At 45.1% G+C, this 19,487-nt stretch overlaps 1 protein-coding gene across 1 annotated transcript in view; it reads right to left on the bottom strand.

Annotated features, from left to right (window-relative positions):
* Positions 1–2,530: 2,530 nt before the first annotated feature.
* aqr (aquarius intron-binding spliceosomal factor) overlaps positions 2,531–19,487 on the bottom strand; it is a 57,546-nt gene continuing 40,589 nt past the window's right edge. Inside the window, exons 31-35 of the mRNA XM_024437095.2 lie at positions 14,992–15,162; positions 9,132–9,217; positions 5,726–5,900; positions 4,720–4,833; positions 2,531–3,075 (exon numbers count right to left, since the gene is read on the bottom strand). Coding sequence (XP_024292863.1) covers positions 2,767–3,075; positions 4,720–4,833; positions 5,726–5,900; positions 9,132–9,217; positions 14,992–15,162 — 855 coding nt within the window. The 3' untranslated portion in view covers positions 2,531–2,766. The remainder of the gene's footprint in view (positions 3,076–4,719; positions 4,834–5,725; positions 5,901–9,131; positions 9,218–14,991; positions 15,163–19,487) is intronic.

Below are 19,487 nucleotides of genomic sequence, written 5' to 3'. Positions count from 1 at the left end.
ACCTGTGGAGTGAGTATAAAAGACATGTTCACCTTCAGATGTGGGAAGTTTGAGAGTTCTTTGAGAAAGTGCGAGTCTGTTTTTCCTCCTTGCCTGTGGAATGGATATCCCCTCAGTCTCAGTTTAGTTCCTGCTTGGAGCTGCCAAAGTCAAGTCAGTCTGTATGAGTGGCCTCTTCCTCCCAGTTAACGCTAATTTACTGCAACAAGGTAGGCTCTGCTAGGGGAAACGGAGTGCCAGGGAGGACAGCTGGAGATAAAGATAATTGGTTTTCTAGAGGGAGGCTATGACACAATGTGTGCATTCATGGACCAGTTGCTCAATTAAAAAAAACATGGTTGTTGTGGGTTTAAAAAGGTTGTTGCACTGCACATGCAGAATCAATGCAGAGAAGAATCTGGGAATTTATGGGACAAGTCTAGTTGTAAGGGGATATTTATCATACAAATAATTGAATTATTTAACCCTGTAATTGTTTATGGATTGTGATTTAAACTGTGTACAAAACATTAGGAACACCTTCCAAATATTGAGCACCCCTTTTGCCCTCAGAACAGCCTCATTAAATCGGGACATGGACTATAAAGTGTCAAAAGCGTTCCACAGGGATGCTGGCCCTTGTTGACGCTAATGCTTCCCACATTTGTGTCATGTTGGCTGGATGTCCTTTGGGTAGTGGACCATTCTTGATACACATGGGAAACTGTTGACCGTGAAAGACCCAGCAGTGTTGCAGTTCTTGACACACTCAAACCGGTGCGCCTGGCACCATACCCTGTTCGCCTGGCCCTGTCTCAGGATGGTGAGTTGGTGGTTGAAGATATCCCTCTAGTGGTGTGGGGGCTGTGCTTTGGCAAAGTGGGTGAGGTTATATCCTTCCTGTTTGGCCCTGTCCGGGGGTGTCCTCGGATGGGTCCACAGTGTCTCCTGACCCCTCCTATCTCAGCCTCCAGTATTTATGCTGCAGTAGTTTGTGTCGGGGGGCTAGGGTCAGTTTGTTATATCTGGAGTACTTCTCCTGTCCTATTCGGTGTCCTGTGTGAATCTAAGTGTGCGTTCTCTAATTCTCTCCTTCTCTCTCTCGGAGGACCTGAGCCCTAGGACCATGCCCCAGGATTACCTGACATGATGACTCCTTGCTGTCCCCAGTCCACCTGGCCGTGCTGCTGCTCCAGTTTCAACTGTTCTGCCTTCTTATTATTCGAACATGCTGATCATTTATGAACATTTGAACATCTTGGCCATGTTCTGTTATAATCTCCACCCGGCACAGCCAGAAGAGGACTGGCCACCCCACATAGCCTGGTTCCTCTCTAGGTTTCTTCCTAGGTTTTGGCCTTTCTAGGGAGTTTTTCCTAGCCACCGTGCTTCTACACCTGCATTGCTTGCGGTTTGGGGTTTTAGGCTGGGTTTCTGTACAGCACTTTGAGATATCAGCTGATGTACGAAGGGCTATATAAATAAATTTGATTTGATTCAAAAGGCACAATTTTTTTGTCTTGCCCATTCACCTTCTGAATGGCACACATACACAATCCATGTCTCAAGGCTTAAAAATCCTTCTTTAACTGGTCTCCTCTTCATCTACACTGATTGAAGTAGATTTAACAAGCGAGATCAATAAGGGATCATAGACTGACCAGGTGAAAGCTGTCATGGAAAGAGCAGGTGTTCCTAATGTTTTGCGCACTCAGTGTATAACTGACACATAAGAGATATCTATTCTAGGCTGACTAGAGTACATCTGCTTTGATGTCGCAGAGGCTTTGAAATCAAACATTAACATGTTTTGAATGTCTAAACAGCCTTTGAAGAGGACACCTGTACACTGAAACAAAACTGTATAATCGGGTTACATACATTGCTCTCAATGATAACCATTTCCCTGAATCTAAGCAATACGGGTTCTCTAGCTTGGCTGCGTTCAGGTCGGTTGAATCACGACTGTACTGTGACTTGAGCAGCTATGGATGCGAGCTCTCCTCTCAGACAGTGGGGGTGTTGCTTGGGGAGAGGGTTACAGGCTAGCCTGACGTATGTAACAGCTAGTTAACCTCTGGTGCATGATAACGTCTAAATTCCAAGTCTGTGTTATGTTGTGAGCCTGCAGGCTGTGGCCTCTTTACACTACCAGGACCAATGAGGCTAGAACTAGGGATTCAGGGAAGGGTAGGCTCTAATCCACCACCAACATCTCAGTGAACTGTCTGCCACTGTGACCATTTGTTTCCAAATACGGATATGGACACTGATGATTTGAGTGGAGTTGTGAGTGATACAGTATGTCTGATGTACCGGCTTCTCTCCCCCCATGGCTTCATGTGCACGGTGACTGACCTATAAATCCAGCTTAGTGGCAGCTTGTCCAGACGCTATTGGGCGAGCCAATCAGATTGACAGGTGACAGTGACGCTGTCTGAGGGCGGGGCAGAACGGGAGTGTGTAGACTGGAAGAGTAACATGATAGGGAGATTTGAAATAGGATGGCTGGGTGTCTACAAATGTAGAAAATTAAAAACTCAAGACTGCATTCACATTGAGAATTATTTTAATACAAAAGTACAGATTACAAAACAGACCATTTCGGAAAATCAAATTAAACATTATCCTCAAGGCTTCTCAAGACATCTTCACGGCTTCAGTAGAAAAATAATTCTAAAACAGGATAATCATTTTAGCTCCAAGCTCTTTTCTAAGGGACAGTCCAGTTCTGGCCCCATCTATGGGCAGATAAAGCAGTGCAGAGGCCCACAGAGAAGCCCCACCTTAAGGTGCTTCCGCTTCGTCACTCTCCTCTCCATCACTGTCGCTATCTCGGCCAGGGTGCTCTGGCATTTTGGGGTGCTCCTCTTGCACCTTCTCTGGTGTCTCCTGTGGGGTCTTCTCTGTGCCGGCCTCCCCGGAGGGCTCCTGCTCCATCGGTGTCTCTTCCTGGTTCTCCACTTCAACTGGCGTATCTTCCTTGTTCTCCACTTCAACTGGGGTCTCTTCCTGGTTCTCCACTTCAACTGGGGGCTCGGATTGGTCCTCCTCTGCCTGTGTCTGCCGAGGGGGAGGCAGGAGCTTCTGCTGTTGCTGGGCATGGAAGAGAACACAGGGAAAGAGAGGAAGGTGAGGAATGTGGGTGTATGGGTGTCACCATATAATTCCTACATTTATGAAAATGTTCATCATATCTTGAATTCATGACAAAATGTCTCGTAGACAAGATGCTAACAGATTTTCCATGCTGTACAAAGAATTTCTATCACTGCTCGTCCCATCCCCCCCTCTCCCCATTTCCTCCTGTCTCTATCGCTTTTGCTCTCATTCCTTCCTTCCCTTGCGCTCTCTGGTTGAGGACAGAATCCATGCACATGCCTTAGGGACAGGTTAGGGAGGGGCACATGTCTCCCTGTTATGTTCGGAAAACAAAAGTTCCCTCTCCACTGCAGCCCTGCCACTTTAGGCGGGGGATGAGAGAGGGGTGGGGTAGCTTAGCGTCACCCGTTATCATCCCTCCCCCCTCCTTTATCTTCCACTCCCCACGGTGTCAAACAAAAGAATGCACTGCTCTTTTAATTAAAACTCATTCTGGTTCCCTCATCTAAAATGTTAGGCTCGTGGCCTGTTAAGGCTCGGCATGCAGAACTAAAACAATTCTCTTACATCTGACCTATTTCCACCACTGCATTAAAGTTTTACAAAATACAGAACCTAAAAACAGATGAGGGATAATGATACTGAAGACCTGGATGAATTACTGTAAGAGGTTGTATTGGAGCAGGTGTGTTTGTGAGAACCAGTGGTCTCAGGTGTGGGTAAATAAACTGATAGGTGACATTGGGGAGCTAGCCTAGCCTTTCATAGCTGGACTATTAGCCTGTACTCAGTCTGTAATTGGGGAGCTAGCATTTCACTGTTGGACTATTAGCCTGTACTCAGTCTGTGCTTGAGGAGCTAGCCTAGCATTTCATTGTTGGACTATTAGCCTGTACTCAGTCTGTAATTGGGGAGCTAGCATTTCACTGTTGGACTATTAGCCTGTACTCAGTCTGTGCTTGAGGAGCTAGCCTAGCATTTCATTGTTGGACTATTAAGCTGTACTCAGTCTAATTGGAGAGCTAGCCTAGCCTTTCATAGCTGGACTATTAGCCTGTACTCAGTCTGTAATTGGGGAGCTAGCCTTTCATAGCTGGACTATTAGCCTGTACTCAGTCTGTAATTGGGGAGCTAGCCTCGTCTTTCCAATTGCTGGTGTACTATGGTAGTTACCCGTCTGTCTGTACTGCTGGGTGTAGTGAGGTCACCAGTTACCTGTCTGTATTTCTGGGTGTAGCGGGGTCAATAGTTACCTGTCTGTACTGCTGGGTGTAGCGGGGTCAATAGTTACCTGTCTGTACTGCTGGGTGTAGCGGGGTCAGGAGTTACCTGTCTGTACTGCTGGGTGTAGCGGGGTCAGTAGTTACCTGTCTGTACTGCTGGGTGTAGCGGGGTCAGTAGTTACCTGTCTGTACTGCTGGGTGTAGCACCAGTTACCAGTCTGGCTGGGTGTAGCAGTAGTTACCTGTCTGTACTGCTGGGTGCGGGGTCAGTAGTTACCTGTCTGTACTGGGGTGTAGCGGGGTCAGTAGTTACCTGTCTGTACTGCTGGGTGTAGCTGCCTGTCTGTACTGCTGGGTGTAGCGGGGTCAGTAGTTACCTGTCTGTACTGCTGGGTGTAGCGGGGTCAGTAGTTACCTGTCTGTACTGCTGGGTGCTCTGGATCATGTGTATGTACATGTTGTACACCAGGTTGGCCATCTCCGGCATGTTCTTGATCGCCTGGTCGGGCTGAGACGAACGAGGCTCTCTCTGGAGGGAGAGATGGTTTACCGTTTATTCATTTCTCCCTTCAGTCCTCTTCAAATCGATTAGTTTAGACCACTTACTATTAATGCGCCTACGGTGTGAGTGAGGGAGATACCAAGCGGGAGTGAGAGGCAGAGAAAGGGAATATGCAAATAGGAAGAGAGCCTGGTGGGTGAGTTGAATATTCTCTCAGCTGCATTAATGCCCCCTAAACATAGTACTACGCTGGCACTGCAGCGGTCCACTGAGCTGTGTGTGTGTGTGTGTGTGGTGGGAGCAGGGAGCTGCCGCATTGCAAAATAAGACTGCCCACTAGGCACAGATGTCAAGTCAACATCTATTCCACATTGATTCAACCAGTGGGCGCGCAGTAAAGTCTGTGGGTGAGCTGAGCTTAAAATGTTTCCCCTTAAAATGAGGAGAAATGAGGATGAGGAGAAAGTGGAGCGTCCGGGACTGGACTCTTTCTGACAGATCAAGGGGGGCACATGTGGGCACCTAGAAGAACTGTCCCCCCGGGAACTGGAGCTCTTGTGCCAGTGTGGGGGTTAATAACAGACTGTCCCCCCGTCGGTCACAGTCGTCCTTTACCTGAATGGTGTTAACTGACTGGGCCGGTGGGTAAGAGGCTGGATAGAACGAGGTGGGGGGGGGTCACTCCATCCATTGAGAATTCAGACAGGCAGGATTAGGCTGCAGTGGGGATGAAGAGGCATGTACTATGCAGGAGCTGGAGAGGGTGCTGCATAGAAATGTCTGTGTGTGAGAAAGTGTTTGACTCAAAGTGTTCTGCGTGTAGTTGTGCCTGAGTGTGCATGAACACATATTCAAACTTGCGTGTGTGTATTCATTTGTCTCTGTGTGTGATTGTGCAAGTGTTAGTGTGTGTACTCACAGGCTGTCCCTGGGTGTAATATTCATTGGGTCTGATGTGGAGCTTCATGGGTCTGGCAGTGAGCTGGTTGAAGGCAGGAGTCAGTTCAAAGCAGTTCTGGAACAGACTGACCCGTCCAAAGATGTAGAGGCCAAGTCTGGACCTGGACATGGCTACTACCAACCGTCTCACATCCCTGTGGAGAGAGGGAGGGGGTGAGAGAGAAATGACATTTTAAACCACTTGGCGCAGTTAGCCTATACATCACAAGCTTATACACAGCCCTTCCACTCCCAAAGCAAGTGGGTGAGAAAAATATTGGAAAGGAGCGAAAGGGACAGATGAGAGAGGAGGAGTAGAGAGTCTTTAAAGAAAGATAAAGGCGGCAAAAGTGAGGATAAATACAAAAATATAGACGGAGGAGCGGATGGCGAGAGGAGAAAAAACAGAGGGCAAGGAACGAGAAGGAGAGAAAAGACAGCGAGAGGAGCGACAGACAAAAGAAAGGGGCAGAGGGGCGAGGAGATGGGCTACTTTCTTTCCAGCCAGTGGAATTAAAGGATTAGCAGGAGGGAGAGGGGAGTCTGGAATCTTCTCCGTTTCCCTGGCTGTAATACAGCCGTGCCGTAGTGGCGTGTTTAATAAAATATTGTTTACAGGCTGCTATAGTCTGCTAGTCCTGGTCCCCAGGGAGGAGCCAGTGACATTATGGGATAGATAGATGTATGATATATGCCTCATTTATCTAAGCAGCCATGATAAGACAGCGCACATTAGCAGCACAATATCTCATTCTAAATGTCAACTTCTGGACTATATGGGTAAAAGCAGGAAACCAACTTGTCACAATGGGCTGCTGGTTAACAATTATGTTACAACAGCAGGCTTATCTATTGTATTCAGACCATAGCGAGGCAGTAGTTCAACCAAGACAACGGCAGGTAGTTCCAGTCCAAGTTCCAGGTAGAAATACCAAATGACTGTATAACAGCTGACTAATACCTTCTCCAGCTCCACTAAGACTGATTCTGTCAACATGGGCTGAGGTGAAGGCTTTTGCGTGGGAAGGGAGGAGATTTTTCTGGCTTATTCAAGGAGCTCTGGTGGAATTCGAAAACAATCTTTGTCTCCGTGTGCAAAAGCTCTACACACAAAACGTACATTCATAAGCAGACAAGACGTGGAATGAACACAAGTAGACCACGAGATGAATCTACACTTGTGTGTTTGTATGGTGTGCTGTGTTAAACTGTGTGTCTGCGTGTGCGTGAGCGTACTAGTGTTTGTGTGTAGTAATCTCTTTAGTTAACAAGGCAACAACAAGTCACAAGAATGTGGACCATGGAAAAGCTACCTAAAAACACATCACTGCCACAGAAACAAACCACAAGAGCAGCCCTCCAATCAGCAAAGAGCCTGACAAGAGAGGAGCCAATCAGAAGCAGTCTTCACCTGGGGAAACAGCTCTGTGTGCAGGGGTAGGGGACGCCCACCTGGGTGGTTCCTTGACATAAGTGCCTGTGGAGGTGTGTCAGTCTCCCTGCACGTCAACTCTCTGGTGTTTGTGTGTGTGTGTGTGTTTCTGTGAACATGTGTGTATACCTGCACATGTGTGCTGTTGTGCGCCTGTCAGAGTGTGTCTGCGTCTGACCCGGTGTGTGTGTGTGTCCCAGTACATGCGTGTGTGTGATCCTGTCACAGTGCGTCTGTATGTATGTGTCCCTCCCAGTGTGTCTCTCAGTGGGAGGGCTTCTCCTAGACTGTCAGATCGAGGGGTCAGCTTGTCATATGGTCAGTTGCGTGGCAGCGGGTTGCTATGAGCAGAGTGAAGCGAGGCAATACCGCAGCGTGGGAGAGACAGCAGGGAATTTCCCATGAATCACTGCTTTCCCACCCATTCAGAAAGGCCACCAAAATATGAATTAAGTTATTAGCACAGTCACAGAGATCCTCTCTAGCTTGATGTATTTCTATATTCAAAACAGACAAGTAGGCAATGTTGTTATTGAAGTGGTCGTTTGAGAATTCATAAGGCCATGTTCAACAGTGGTTTAATGTCTATCATAGTATAAAGTACAGTTTGCCATTCAAAAAGAACACTTGCAATGTCACATTTATGAAACGCTCATGTCTTGCAGTTACAATATAGCATTTCCTCTCCCCTTCAGTAAATAACTAACTCTTGGCCATAATAGAGGTGTTTTAAAACCCACTCCACATATAAAAAGAGACAGAAGTGTGTAATCTCCTGTGTGAGACAAGACTAAACGGGAGATAGGAGAGACGAGTGCAAGCCTGGGTGCCGACAACATGATAAACTGGAGACTCTCCCTGGCCCACACGCACCACTTCATCACCAGCCCATCAATCTGCCCCTTTATCAGACACACAGAGAAAGGGAGTTTAAGTGTTTTTTTGGCCCTGCATTTATACACCTGCTGCTAAACTAGAAGAGGCGTCAAAAGAGAGGATGGCTTATTCATCCAGCCAAAGCTTCATTTGGAGACTTCAATTTCTGTCGGCCGTGTCGCGGCTCCAATGGGGTAGGCCTTCATCCATAAAAACACATTAAACCAGCACACCCGCCACTATATATCACAAGCAGAGGGAGAGTATGTGTGCGCGTGGCCTGGTACAGAGAGCTAAAATACTATGGCAATGTTTTGCCTGGTGTTTAATACGCAGCGTATTAAGGAAGAGGGGCTCGTCGGTATCTCACAGCAGCCTGGAAATGAAAGGTCTTTTCACTCAGTATCAATTCAGAGAGAGCGAGGAGGACAGGGGGAGGGAGAGAGAGAAAGGAAGAGAGGGAGAGAAAGAAACAGTAAGAGAAAAAGAGTAAAAGTAGAGTAAAAGTAGTGAAAAGGGAAGCAAAAGAGTAAGAGAGGGACAGAGACAGGGAGACCGACAAAGATGGTAAGAAAGAAAGAGTTTGAGATAAAGGGCAGAAAAAGACAACTTAACACAGGCGAGTGGTTACCAACAGGGCTCTCTGAACCTGTAATAGGCTGTTTTACAAAAAGCCTTTGATGGTAAAGCTGCTCTTTGTTCGATACTCTCACCCCAATCATCTTTACACAATGCTGCAGCTGTACTTAACAAAAAAATGGTTAGTGCGGCTGCACGCTCTCCTTTCTTTTACCTCCTCAAAAGCTGACTTTATCCACCCTGTGCGTGACATGAGAAATAAGTCTGCAAAGACCTAACCAACTTTCAGAAAACTCCACATTTATTCATACCAAGAGACTCTTTAAAAAATCGAACTTAAAAAAAGACATTTAAAAAAGCTGCTCTGGGGGGTGACTGGTGTGGTGGATTTCTGCTTGTGTTAAAGTGTGTGTGTGTGTGTGTTGTGTGGTAAAGTGACTGGTGTGGTGGATTTCTGCTTGTGTTAAAGTGTGTGTGTGTTGTGTGGTAAAGTGCCTACCTCAGATGTCCCACAGCTCTGGTGCGGACCAGTGACAGGATGATGTAGTCATTCTGCTGACCCTGAAACCTGTCCACAGTCGTCACCTAAAGAGGAACACACACATCCATTATTTAACACAGACGTCTTTAAATCAGGCCAATACCGGCAAGGCCGCGGGCCCGATGGTATTCCAGGGTGCGTTCTCTGAACAGCTGGCAGGTTTATCCACGGTAATTTTCAACCTCCACTTGTCCCAGTCTGTAATCCCCGCGTTTTAAGATGTCCACCATCATGCCTATTCCCAAGAACTCTAAGGCTTCATGCCACAATGACTACTGCCTTGTAGAACTCACATCTGTAATCATGAAGTGCTTTGAAAGGCTGGTTATGGCACACTTCAACTCCATCATCCCAGACACACTAGACCCAGTCCAATTTGCATACCGCCCCAGCAGATCCATAGGCGACCCAATCTCAATTGCACTCCACACTGCCCTCACTCACCTAGATAAGAGGAATGCCTATGTGAGAATGCTGTTCATTGACTACAGCTCAGCATTCAACTCCAAGCTCGTCACCAAGCTTAGGACCGAACACCTGCAACTGGAACCTGGAATTCCTGACGGGCCAACCCCAGGTGGTGTGGGTAGGCAACATCAACTCCACCACGCTGACCCACAACACGGGGGCCCCACAGGGGTGTGTGCTAGTCCCCTCCTGTACAGCCACAACTGGTATGGCAATAACACCGCCCTGGATCGCATGGTGCTACACCGGGTGGTGTGAATAGCCCAGTACATCACTGGGCCAAGCTCCTTGCTAGGAAAGACCTCTATATACCAGGTGGTGTGAAAGGAAGAAACCGGAAAATCATTAAAGACTCCAACCACCCAAGCCATGGACTGTTCTCTCTCTGCTTCCACATGGCAAGCGGTACCGGTGCATCAAGTCTGACACTAACAGGCGCCTGAACAGCTTCTATCCCCATGCCATAAGACCACTAAATAGCCATCTAACAAAAATGGCTACACAGACTGAGTTGACCTTTCTATTGTATTCTTATTTATGTCTCTATGCACAGTCACAGGGCCCTACACACTAAGCACACAGATACTCCAACACAGATACAAAACACTCACTCCATAATTTCCTCATTCACACATAATATGCACATACATTTATACTGACTCTACACACCCACTCACATACAATCATCATCATATACACTGCTGCTGCCCTGTTTATCATATATCCTGATGCCTAGTCACCTTACCCAATACATATCTACCGCTATCGATCCAGTACCCCCCCCCCCTGCACATTGTAAATATGGTACTGGAACTGACCCTGTATGCTTACTTTATAATGTTCTTATTTCTTATGTTTATTAGTGAATATGAGTGCATGTGTGTGTTGAGGATGGCTGGATTTAGTTCAGATGTTTACGAGCGAGTGTGAGAGCTGAGCTCCCTTCCTAAAAATCCAGAGAGCAGCGGATCTTCTTACGGAGGCGGGAATGCTATGTGTTGTTCCTGCTGTAATCATGCTGGGCCACATGGAGGGGCAGGGGGGTGTAATACGGTTTAGAGGGGCCCAGCCCAGGGTATTTACCTACAGTACCCAGGCTGCTTACCTGGCCCTCACAGACTCAGGGTGACAACACACACACAATTTATGGCTGTTATAGGAGGAAAATAGCCAGGATTTCTGAAGCCGAGGAATCGCGTGTCAGGCGAGTTGCTTTATCCCCGGCAATCCTGTCGTTATAAGAAGTACATTTCAAAGAATTCATTTTCCTTGCAGTGAGGAAACAAGCTGATTTTGGGAGGCTTTATTGTCAGCCTTATGCAATAGTGTTGCATACAGTATCTAATAGGTTGAGCTGTTCACTAAAGTAGTTAATGCCGACTTCAGTTGATATAGCTAGACCCAGGCTGTCTCGATCAAACACCTCATCCATCAACCTACACTTTGCGCATTGCAGACAGTTCAAGGCCTTACCAGTGAACCATTCATGTTGACTGGAAGGGTCTAGGTGGTGAAGAATGTCAGATGGGTATCTCAGTAGCAAGAGACTGGCCTCTTCCATTCTCCTGAGTGGATCAATACACCAGAGAGAAGAGAAGAGCCGTTGAGCTTCAGAACAGCAACAGCGTTAAATAAATCATCCTATCGTAGCCTTTTCTTTTGGTCGAATGCACTATTCATTGACTTGGGAGTCCCACAAGCCAAATCCCCTCCGAGTCCCCTTATGGGAGAAAGGAAGGCCAGGGAGAGAGGGAGGTAGAAAAACCAGGAAGTGGACCAATATTTATTTAAATCTCCCTGTCGCTATAAAGAACAGGTGCAGCACCAGAAGCAACCATGTCACATTTACAACAGCGTGAGACTTCGAGATGTGTCTGTTCAGACACTAAGGCCAGTTGCTCTCAGGACCTCCCACCTGCGTACCGGCCTACTGTTACCCCACAACACCCACCCACCCACCCAATGGCATAGCCTAGTGGAAACTGAAGGGGGAAAATATGCTGTGCAATTTCAGCCAAAATGCTTCACCATATTTTCCAGCGCAGAGTAAAGGCTGAAACCTTTTATTTTTAGCTCTGGGAGAGAGAGCGAGAGAGAGAGGGGGCTAGATAGATATCCCGGGGGCTTTTGCATTGTGTTAAGTTATTTATGTGAAATCTTCCAGGGAGGGAATCACAAAGGTCATGACTTCACGGCAAGCAGCCAGGCACACATCCAAGGGTAGTGGAATCTGTTCTAGGGTGTACACACACACACACACACACACTAGAATCCCTGACAGAAGACACCCGACCAGAAAGAAAAGACACTAGCTCTCTTTCTCATCACTGTCATTCTGAATCTCAGCAGATGGTCACCTGATTCAAATATTCATTATTGTATCTCTGGTCTCGCTCTGCTCTCCCAGTCTTCCCTCTTGTTCATGTGCCTGTAGGTAGCGACTGAAGACCGTAAGCAGGAAATTCCACGGTAACAGGGTGACACAGACTCATACAACTTATATGTACAAGGACTACTTTAACAATTCCCACAGAACATTTGACCAAAAAATACATTTACTTGAACAGTGCAGATGCAAAGTTTGGTAACAGAATGATGACAAATTATCATTGTTAAAAAACTTTGCAACTGTACTGTTCTTCAAGTAGATGCTTTTTTGTTGTACATTGTTCTGTGGAAATGGTTAAAAGTAGTTCTTGTACATATAGTTGTATGGTTGATTAATTAAGCAACCAATGTTTTTTGTTTGACATACATTTTAAAGCGAAAAATCGGACTCTCCGTGAAACTATTTCCGGGGAATTGCCCATGCCGAATTGTCCCATCTTACACTTGGTTGAGTGTTCCCAGGGCTATGCTGGGGGTAATGAGAGGTCAGCGACACACACAGAGGTGGCAGTGGTAGAGAATTATAATCTCTCTATGACACCGTCGTCCAAACTCTGAGTCCATCTGTATGAGTGTCCCTGTGTGTAGCAGAGCCCTAGCACTGCCTTCAGAAAATGAACCCACCGGGAGAGAAGGGGAGTGCAGGCTCCTAACATCCATCCTTCCCTCCACAGCGTCGCAGTGAATAACTAGGTGGACTGATTAACCTTATCGTTTGTGTTACGTGTTCTATCAATGTCAATCTAAATTAGCCCTGACCTGCCTATGGATGTGTGTATGAGTGTGATCGCTCCAAATCGAGTTTGCATTAATGTGATTGTGTGCATTAATCAAATGACCCCGTCACCCAGTTAAAGTAGCAGGTTAAACACAGCAAACGGCTTTAGTGTTCATAAAAATATCTATTCGTCACCCTTCTAAAGTCAGAGTTAAGCCGGTGTAGGCAGTCAATGTAAATAATCATTTGTACTCAAGTGACTCGCCTAGCTTAAATATTTTATTTAAAAATAAATATACATTTAAGAGAGCACTTTACCATTTCCCCAGTAACTACAACAAGTCCTTAAAAATGCATAGTATGCTAAAAATGTGAGATATGTTAAATTTGCTCCTGATGCATATGTATGTGAACAGCTCCTAAGGCTCACTGTACTGTGATCCACAGTGGAATACACAACTATTCAAACCCAGGGTCTTGAGGTGCGTAGCACAACAATGCTGATGTTCATCATTCACCTCTAACAAGGGATGGCTTCAGCGTGCCTTCATGTGCCTTTTACTGAGGGGCTTCCATTGGCCACGCTACCATAAAGGCCTGATTGATGGAGTGCTGCAGACATGGTTGTCCTTCTGGAAAATTTTTGAAAAAACTGTTTTCGCTTTGTCATTATGGAGTAAGTGTGTGTAGATCGATAAGGATTTTTATTTATTTAGTCCATTTTAGAAGAAGGTTTTAACGTAACAAAATGTAGAGAAGGTCAAGAGGTATGAATACTTTCCAAATGCACTGTATGTGTCCAAATCTGTGATGCTTTACCCTCATGGGCTGTCCAAAGAATGGGTTTCTGTGTGTTTACATGGTTTGGTGTGCGTGTCCGGGTTTCCGTTAGCCGGTAAAAGCCGTTTTTTGGCCAATCTTTTTCTCAAGCTGATAAATGAAATAGGGAAATTGGCAATCCCATTGCAAAATAATGCTTTTTAGCCTATTAATTGATGAAAATACCAGTCGATGAATACAGCACATGCTCATCGGTCTATAGGTACACTTACATAATTTTGTGGAATTAAATTGCTGTGTATTTTCGGTAGTCGTTATGATTCTTATTCATCGCACACGCACAGCATACAGATACAGAGCCTAGTTAGAGGGGAAAGTCTGTCAGACAGCGTGAGAGCTGCTGCTACAGCTCCTGTTGTTGCTGGAGTGAAACATATGTGCTTTTATAGGCTCAATCATTAAGGAACAATTCTAAATGCAATCGCGTGTTAAAATTGTTTTGATGGCCACGATAAAAAATAGCTACTATTTTATTTTTCAAACTGGTAATTGAAGCGCGCTTCCCATTCAAGTGCGTAGCCAACGGTAGGCATACATCAGCGCGTCACACGACTTTGCAATGAGCTGGGGGCGGTACGCATTTTGAAAACATACCTAATTGTGTGAAATCTGAATACTTCACTTAATATTTTGTCTTACCTTGCTTCAAAGTAGCCTAGTCAAAATCAGTTTCTATAAATGTGGAGGCAATTACTCTTTAAAGAGGTCCATATGCCATTGAAAAAATTTGCCTATTTCTCTCATGTTCTATTGTATTCAAAACAACTTTGCTTCATTGTTCAGGAGCCAAAGGAACAATCCCATTCATATTAGCAACCCATGCTAGTTGCTGCATCTTTAGATGGCCCATCTATCAAGATTGATAAGGGATAATTTCATCTCTGAAACATGAAACTGCTGGCATGTGCAGTTCACTTTTGACAACGGTGTTCTCCCGCTAATTGCATTATTGAACTTACATTTGCGCGTAGTCTACTTCCTTGTGCGCATTGCTTAGTTTATAATGTGAAGAAATAGTTGATCAACATTTGAAGTTAATGTTCTGATCCGTTGCATCAGCCTCGTTCATTTTTTATGTGTTTTTTTTCCCCCAAATGTATTGTATGAATTTGGGATCTATCGTCCCACAACTGACCCAGAATCTGTTTGGAATAGGCCATTTCTTTCTCGCACGGACAAGCTGACCAATAGAATAGGTCAACTTCTCTACTATGGGGGATAGTAGATAGACATAGGATAGTGATTTTGTTATTTGTTCCTCATCTTGTCTGAGGAAAAGTAAATGTGGACAGTTATTCTAACATCTTCAAAGTTTCCTCTGAGTTGCATGTTCTGTTAAGATGAATTACCATAATCTAAATGTGATTTGTCATTCTGCGCACATATAAATATATGAGACCTTACCTTGTTGGGCTGTCCAAAGAAGGGGTTCCCAGCACAGCGCTGGTTGATGACGTCTCTGATGAGGTGTTTCTGTCCATTGTAGGTGGTGAGGATGCTGATCCTGTCGGCAGGGTAACCCAACAGACGCATGTACATGAACAGAGCCACACAGTACTCTGCCTCACCGAGATTCTAGAGGGAGGGAGGGCAGGTTAGATAACACGTTTTGCACACAGAGGAAATTAAACAAAATACTATTACAAATACAAAAAAACAATTTCCTAGCATATGAGAATGTGTTCCCCCTACTCGTTTTAAATGGGCCTATATTACATAGGGGAGAAAGTGAGATGATTACAAAAGTGTTCATGTTCGCAATACAAATTTATTTCCACACTAAAGTCAAACTCTTTTAGTACCCAGAGAGCATCCGTCCTTTAGGGTAATGTAAACCATTGTGTGTGTATATTAAATCTGTGCCCAAGCGGTGGTTGGTGTGACACACAGAGTGGGGTCTGAGAGGCATCTCTTCCCCCTTCCCCTCCTCTGCTAGACAGCTAGCCATGGAATCTCATCAAAACAATGTACCTTGTTTCTGTTTCCCCTGACCTGGATGGACTGATATGGAGCCCGTTAATATGACTAAGGCCAGGAGATTTTCCTAACTGTGTGATCTGACCAGGAAATACTCTGGGCCCCAGTTTGAAGCCCAGAGACACTCCCTAGGATACAGACATGCAATAAGGCACACATATCCACCCATCAGCGCAGACATCAGTGTGTGTGTGTGCTTGCGTGTGGTGTATCCAGTAGTTGTGCCCGTCTGTCTCATGTCACTGCTTAATACAAATGTGATCTAATGTGCCCAAACTCCAGATATCTCAGTAACCATGGCAACAGCTGCCTCTGCCCATCGCCTCAGTTTGAGTGTAACGGCCCAGGACTGGCATGTGGCTGAAAGCAAGGAAGATGGGAAGGAAAGAGGGAAAGAAAAAGGGAGGGAAAGAGTATGTTGCTGTGGCACACTCCTCTGCCCCTTAACACTAAAACCGCTGGGCCTCGAGGGCCCCACCTCTACAAGCTAATGAGCAGTCATTCTGACTGCAACATTCTAACAGTGTAATTAATACATTTCATATACGCTATCGCAAAAAAAATAATTTAGTTGTGTTTATGAAGGTCTAAGGCGCGGTCAGCAAGGCACGTGGTCAGCAAGACACGCGGTCAATCGATGAAAACAGCAGTAGTCTAAACATCTTTTAAAGCACCAAGTGTGCTTGATAGTGAAAATCAGCACAAAAGCTGATTTATAATGGCATTATAATAAATATTAGTGTCAATATGACAGCAGCCAAAAATAGTCGTATACATCAGATACCGTGGCGAATTTGTCTGTCATCAAAATGGAGGTAACGCATAATCTCTGAAGCGATCCTGTGACATGGTTTCTCTAAAAGAAAAGTATCCCATACATGTCTGAACAAAAGCTCTCCATGTCCACGCTCTTCCCACCGAATGCTCCACGGACATACAGGATGGAAATGAATGCTTCCCAGCTCATCAACAGACAGGGTCTCCGTGCTTAAACACAGTAACGTTTCTGAATGCTGTAACATGGCCATGTTCACAACAATGAAAGCTGGTGAGGGCATTGCTGATGTATTTTGTTGAGATGAAGGGCCTGCTGTCTCAGTGATGACATTTTGTGCTGATAAATTGTCACGTAGCATTGTCACTGGCTTGTTCCATCTAGAAATGGTGCAGTCCTTTCCTCTCTCCTGTCTCACCGTTTCATTTGGTAGCGGCACGGGCACTTGCTCAGTGTGCACTGTTGTAGGCCTCGGAGCTGTAGGTTAATCAGGAGAATAACCAGAAATGTCATGATTCATTTCTTCCTCTCCAGAGTTCTCATTCAGATCTTATAGCAGTGCAAACGCAGCATGTGCATCCATTCATCGTGGTCTTGGTGGGTAATTTACAATGGCAAGCTCTCACTGTGTACGCCAAGTAGACTGATAAAACTGCTTTGGGTTTGGTGGAAAGATAAACATTTCAAATATACCAATACAATGGCCCACTCTGTTCTTCATGACAACTGGTGATTACATCATTTTGCATTGTTCCCTTCCCTTCACTCATCAACTCACCCATTCTCCCTCATCATACTTTACGTCATTTCATTGGTTCTTATGCGTGTGAAATTAGTTTCGGTATAGTTTAGGTTCAGTTGAGGCAATTATCTGAGTGATTATCAACTGGGCACGGCCCATTACACTGTCGGGAGAAGGAGCGAACCAGACCCAACTGTCAGGAAGATGAGCAATGGGGGGGAAAACCCATTTTAAAAAAAAGACATGCCACCATAAAACTGGTTATAACTCCAGTTCCGTTAGTGATATTAAGATTCTACCAGCAGCAGCATGTTACAGTATATAGACGTATTTAGGAAAAGCCCGGGAGGGAGGCATGACTTTAAAAATGGCAGATTCATATGTTTTTTAATTCATGAGCAGTCAAAATTACTGCCTTAGCGGTTCTAGCATTTAGGAAAATTAAAGAGTTAAAAGGTCCTCAGTTGAACTACTGTAGAATCAGGGCTGAGTGAAAGACACTGAGAATGTAACGTACTGGTAAATACACAGACATGCTAAAGTAATCCATCTAATGTTAACCTTTTCCAATGACCAGTGACTTCAATCTTCTCTAGCTCCCATCAGTGATCTATTGAATAATGAAGTGAGGCTAAAACCATATACAGTGTAGTCCAGTGGTTCCCAACCTGGGGTACATGTACATTAATAAGGGGAAGCATTTTCATTTTATGGCCCATTGCAAGTGTGTGTACAGAGCAGGGGCACTCACAATGATCTTGAGGGGTTGCAGTATTAACGTAAAATGTACTTTAGCAAATGAGCCATGCCAAAGAGACAGGGGGATAGATCGCTTTTGGCTAGGTCTCCTGTTGCTAGTGCCCAATGGAGTGCCTTGAGCTGGAGTGTGTGATGGGGGAAGGGGGATGTTTGAACAGCTGTGACAGGCATTCACCACACTTTTGGACACTATTGCCTCTCCAGAGTCCAATTCACCCCTCTGATCTCTTGATGTGTGTGTATATATGTGGTGGGGGCCACTACCCCTCTGGTCTCAGGACAAGAGTGCTTAAGGGGGGGTGAGTATTTATGAGATGTGCTACATTTCCTTGAGGCACCTAAAAGTGGCAATAGGAAAACAGAGAGGAGAGGAGCTCATGTGACACACACACACACAGAGACAGACCGAGAGACACATGGTCCTCATTTAACCAACAATGGGCAGATTCAGCACACACACACATACCAGGGTTTCCCTTAGCCAGTAATAGCCGGTTTTTGCCCCACCCCCCCTAAAAAATATGAAAAGCCGATAAATCTAATTGCCGCAGGCCACTTGTCCTGGAGAAGAAGAAACCAATCCCATTGTGAAATAATGCGTTTTAGCCTATTCATTGACGGAAATACCAGTTGATGGAAAAACATTTGACCGGTCATGCTGATCGGTCTACAGGTTCATTTGCATAATTAAATTGCCTAGTGCATTTTTGTTAGTCGTGATGCACCTTTTCACGTGCACAGCATACAGATACAGCTCTGTCATGTAGCTGCTGATACAGCTACTCAAACAGCCTGTTCGTGGCTGCTGGAGTGAACCAAGCTTGACCAACACAATCACGTGTTAAAAACAGTTTAGAGATGGCCACGATTAAAAAGAGATACTATTTTATTTCGCATCTGGTAATTGAAGCGTGCTTCCCATTCGCCATTTAAGTACATAGGCAAATACGCTTCAGCGCTTCACACACCACTTGGCAATGAGCTGGAGGGAGTATGCATTTCAAAAACATATACTTCATTTCTTAAAACCGGAACGTTTTACTTCATATGAGGCAAGTCTTACCTCGCTTCAAAGTAGCCTCGGCAAAATCCCACCATAGAAACGTGGAGGCAATTCTTTAATAGACATCCATATACCACTGAAACCAGAAGCTTATTTCTCGCATGTTCTATTGGTTTTCAAATCAACATTCTGTCATTGTCCAGTAATGTAAGACTACATCTTTAGATCTCTCCTCTTCCTAGATTTCTAACAGCTATTTTCTTATCAGTCACATGAAACTGCTAACATCGGAGGTGCCCTTTTGACAAAGTGTTTTCCTGCTCATGGCATTAGGGAATGAACATTTGTGCCTAGCCTACTGCTTGTGTGCGTTGGTACGCTTATAATGTGAAGAAATGATCGTTTATCAACATTTTAACCTAAACGTTCTGCTCTGTTGCATCAGCCTCATTGATTTTTAAGTTGTTTTTGTTGTTAATGTATTGGTTGTATGAATTTGGGATCTATCGTCCCACAACTGTCCCAGAGTCTGTTTGGAACAGGCCATTTCCTTCTAGCACAGAACGACAAGCTGACCAATAGAATACTATGAGGGAAAGTAGATTAATGAACAGCAAAATCAATCATCTTTCTGACTAAGGAAA

This window comes from Oncorhynchus tshawytscha, linkage group LG11, assembly GCF_018296145.1.
Source record: "Oncorhynchus tshawytscha isolate Ot180627B linkage group LG11, Otsh_v2.0, whole genome shotgun sequence".
NCBI classification, from domain to species: domain Eukaryota; kingdom Metazoa; phylum Chordata; class Actinopteri; order Salmoniformes; family Salmonidae; genus Oncorhynchus; species Oncorhynchus tshawytscha.
The sequence above is the reverse complement of the archived record's forward strand: the minus strand, read 5'-3'. Positions and strand labels throughout refer to the sequence as shown.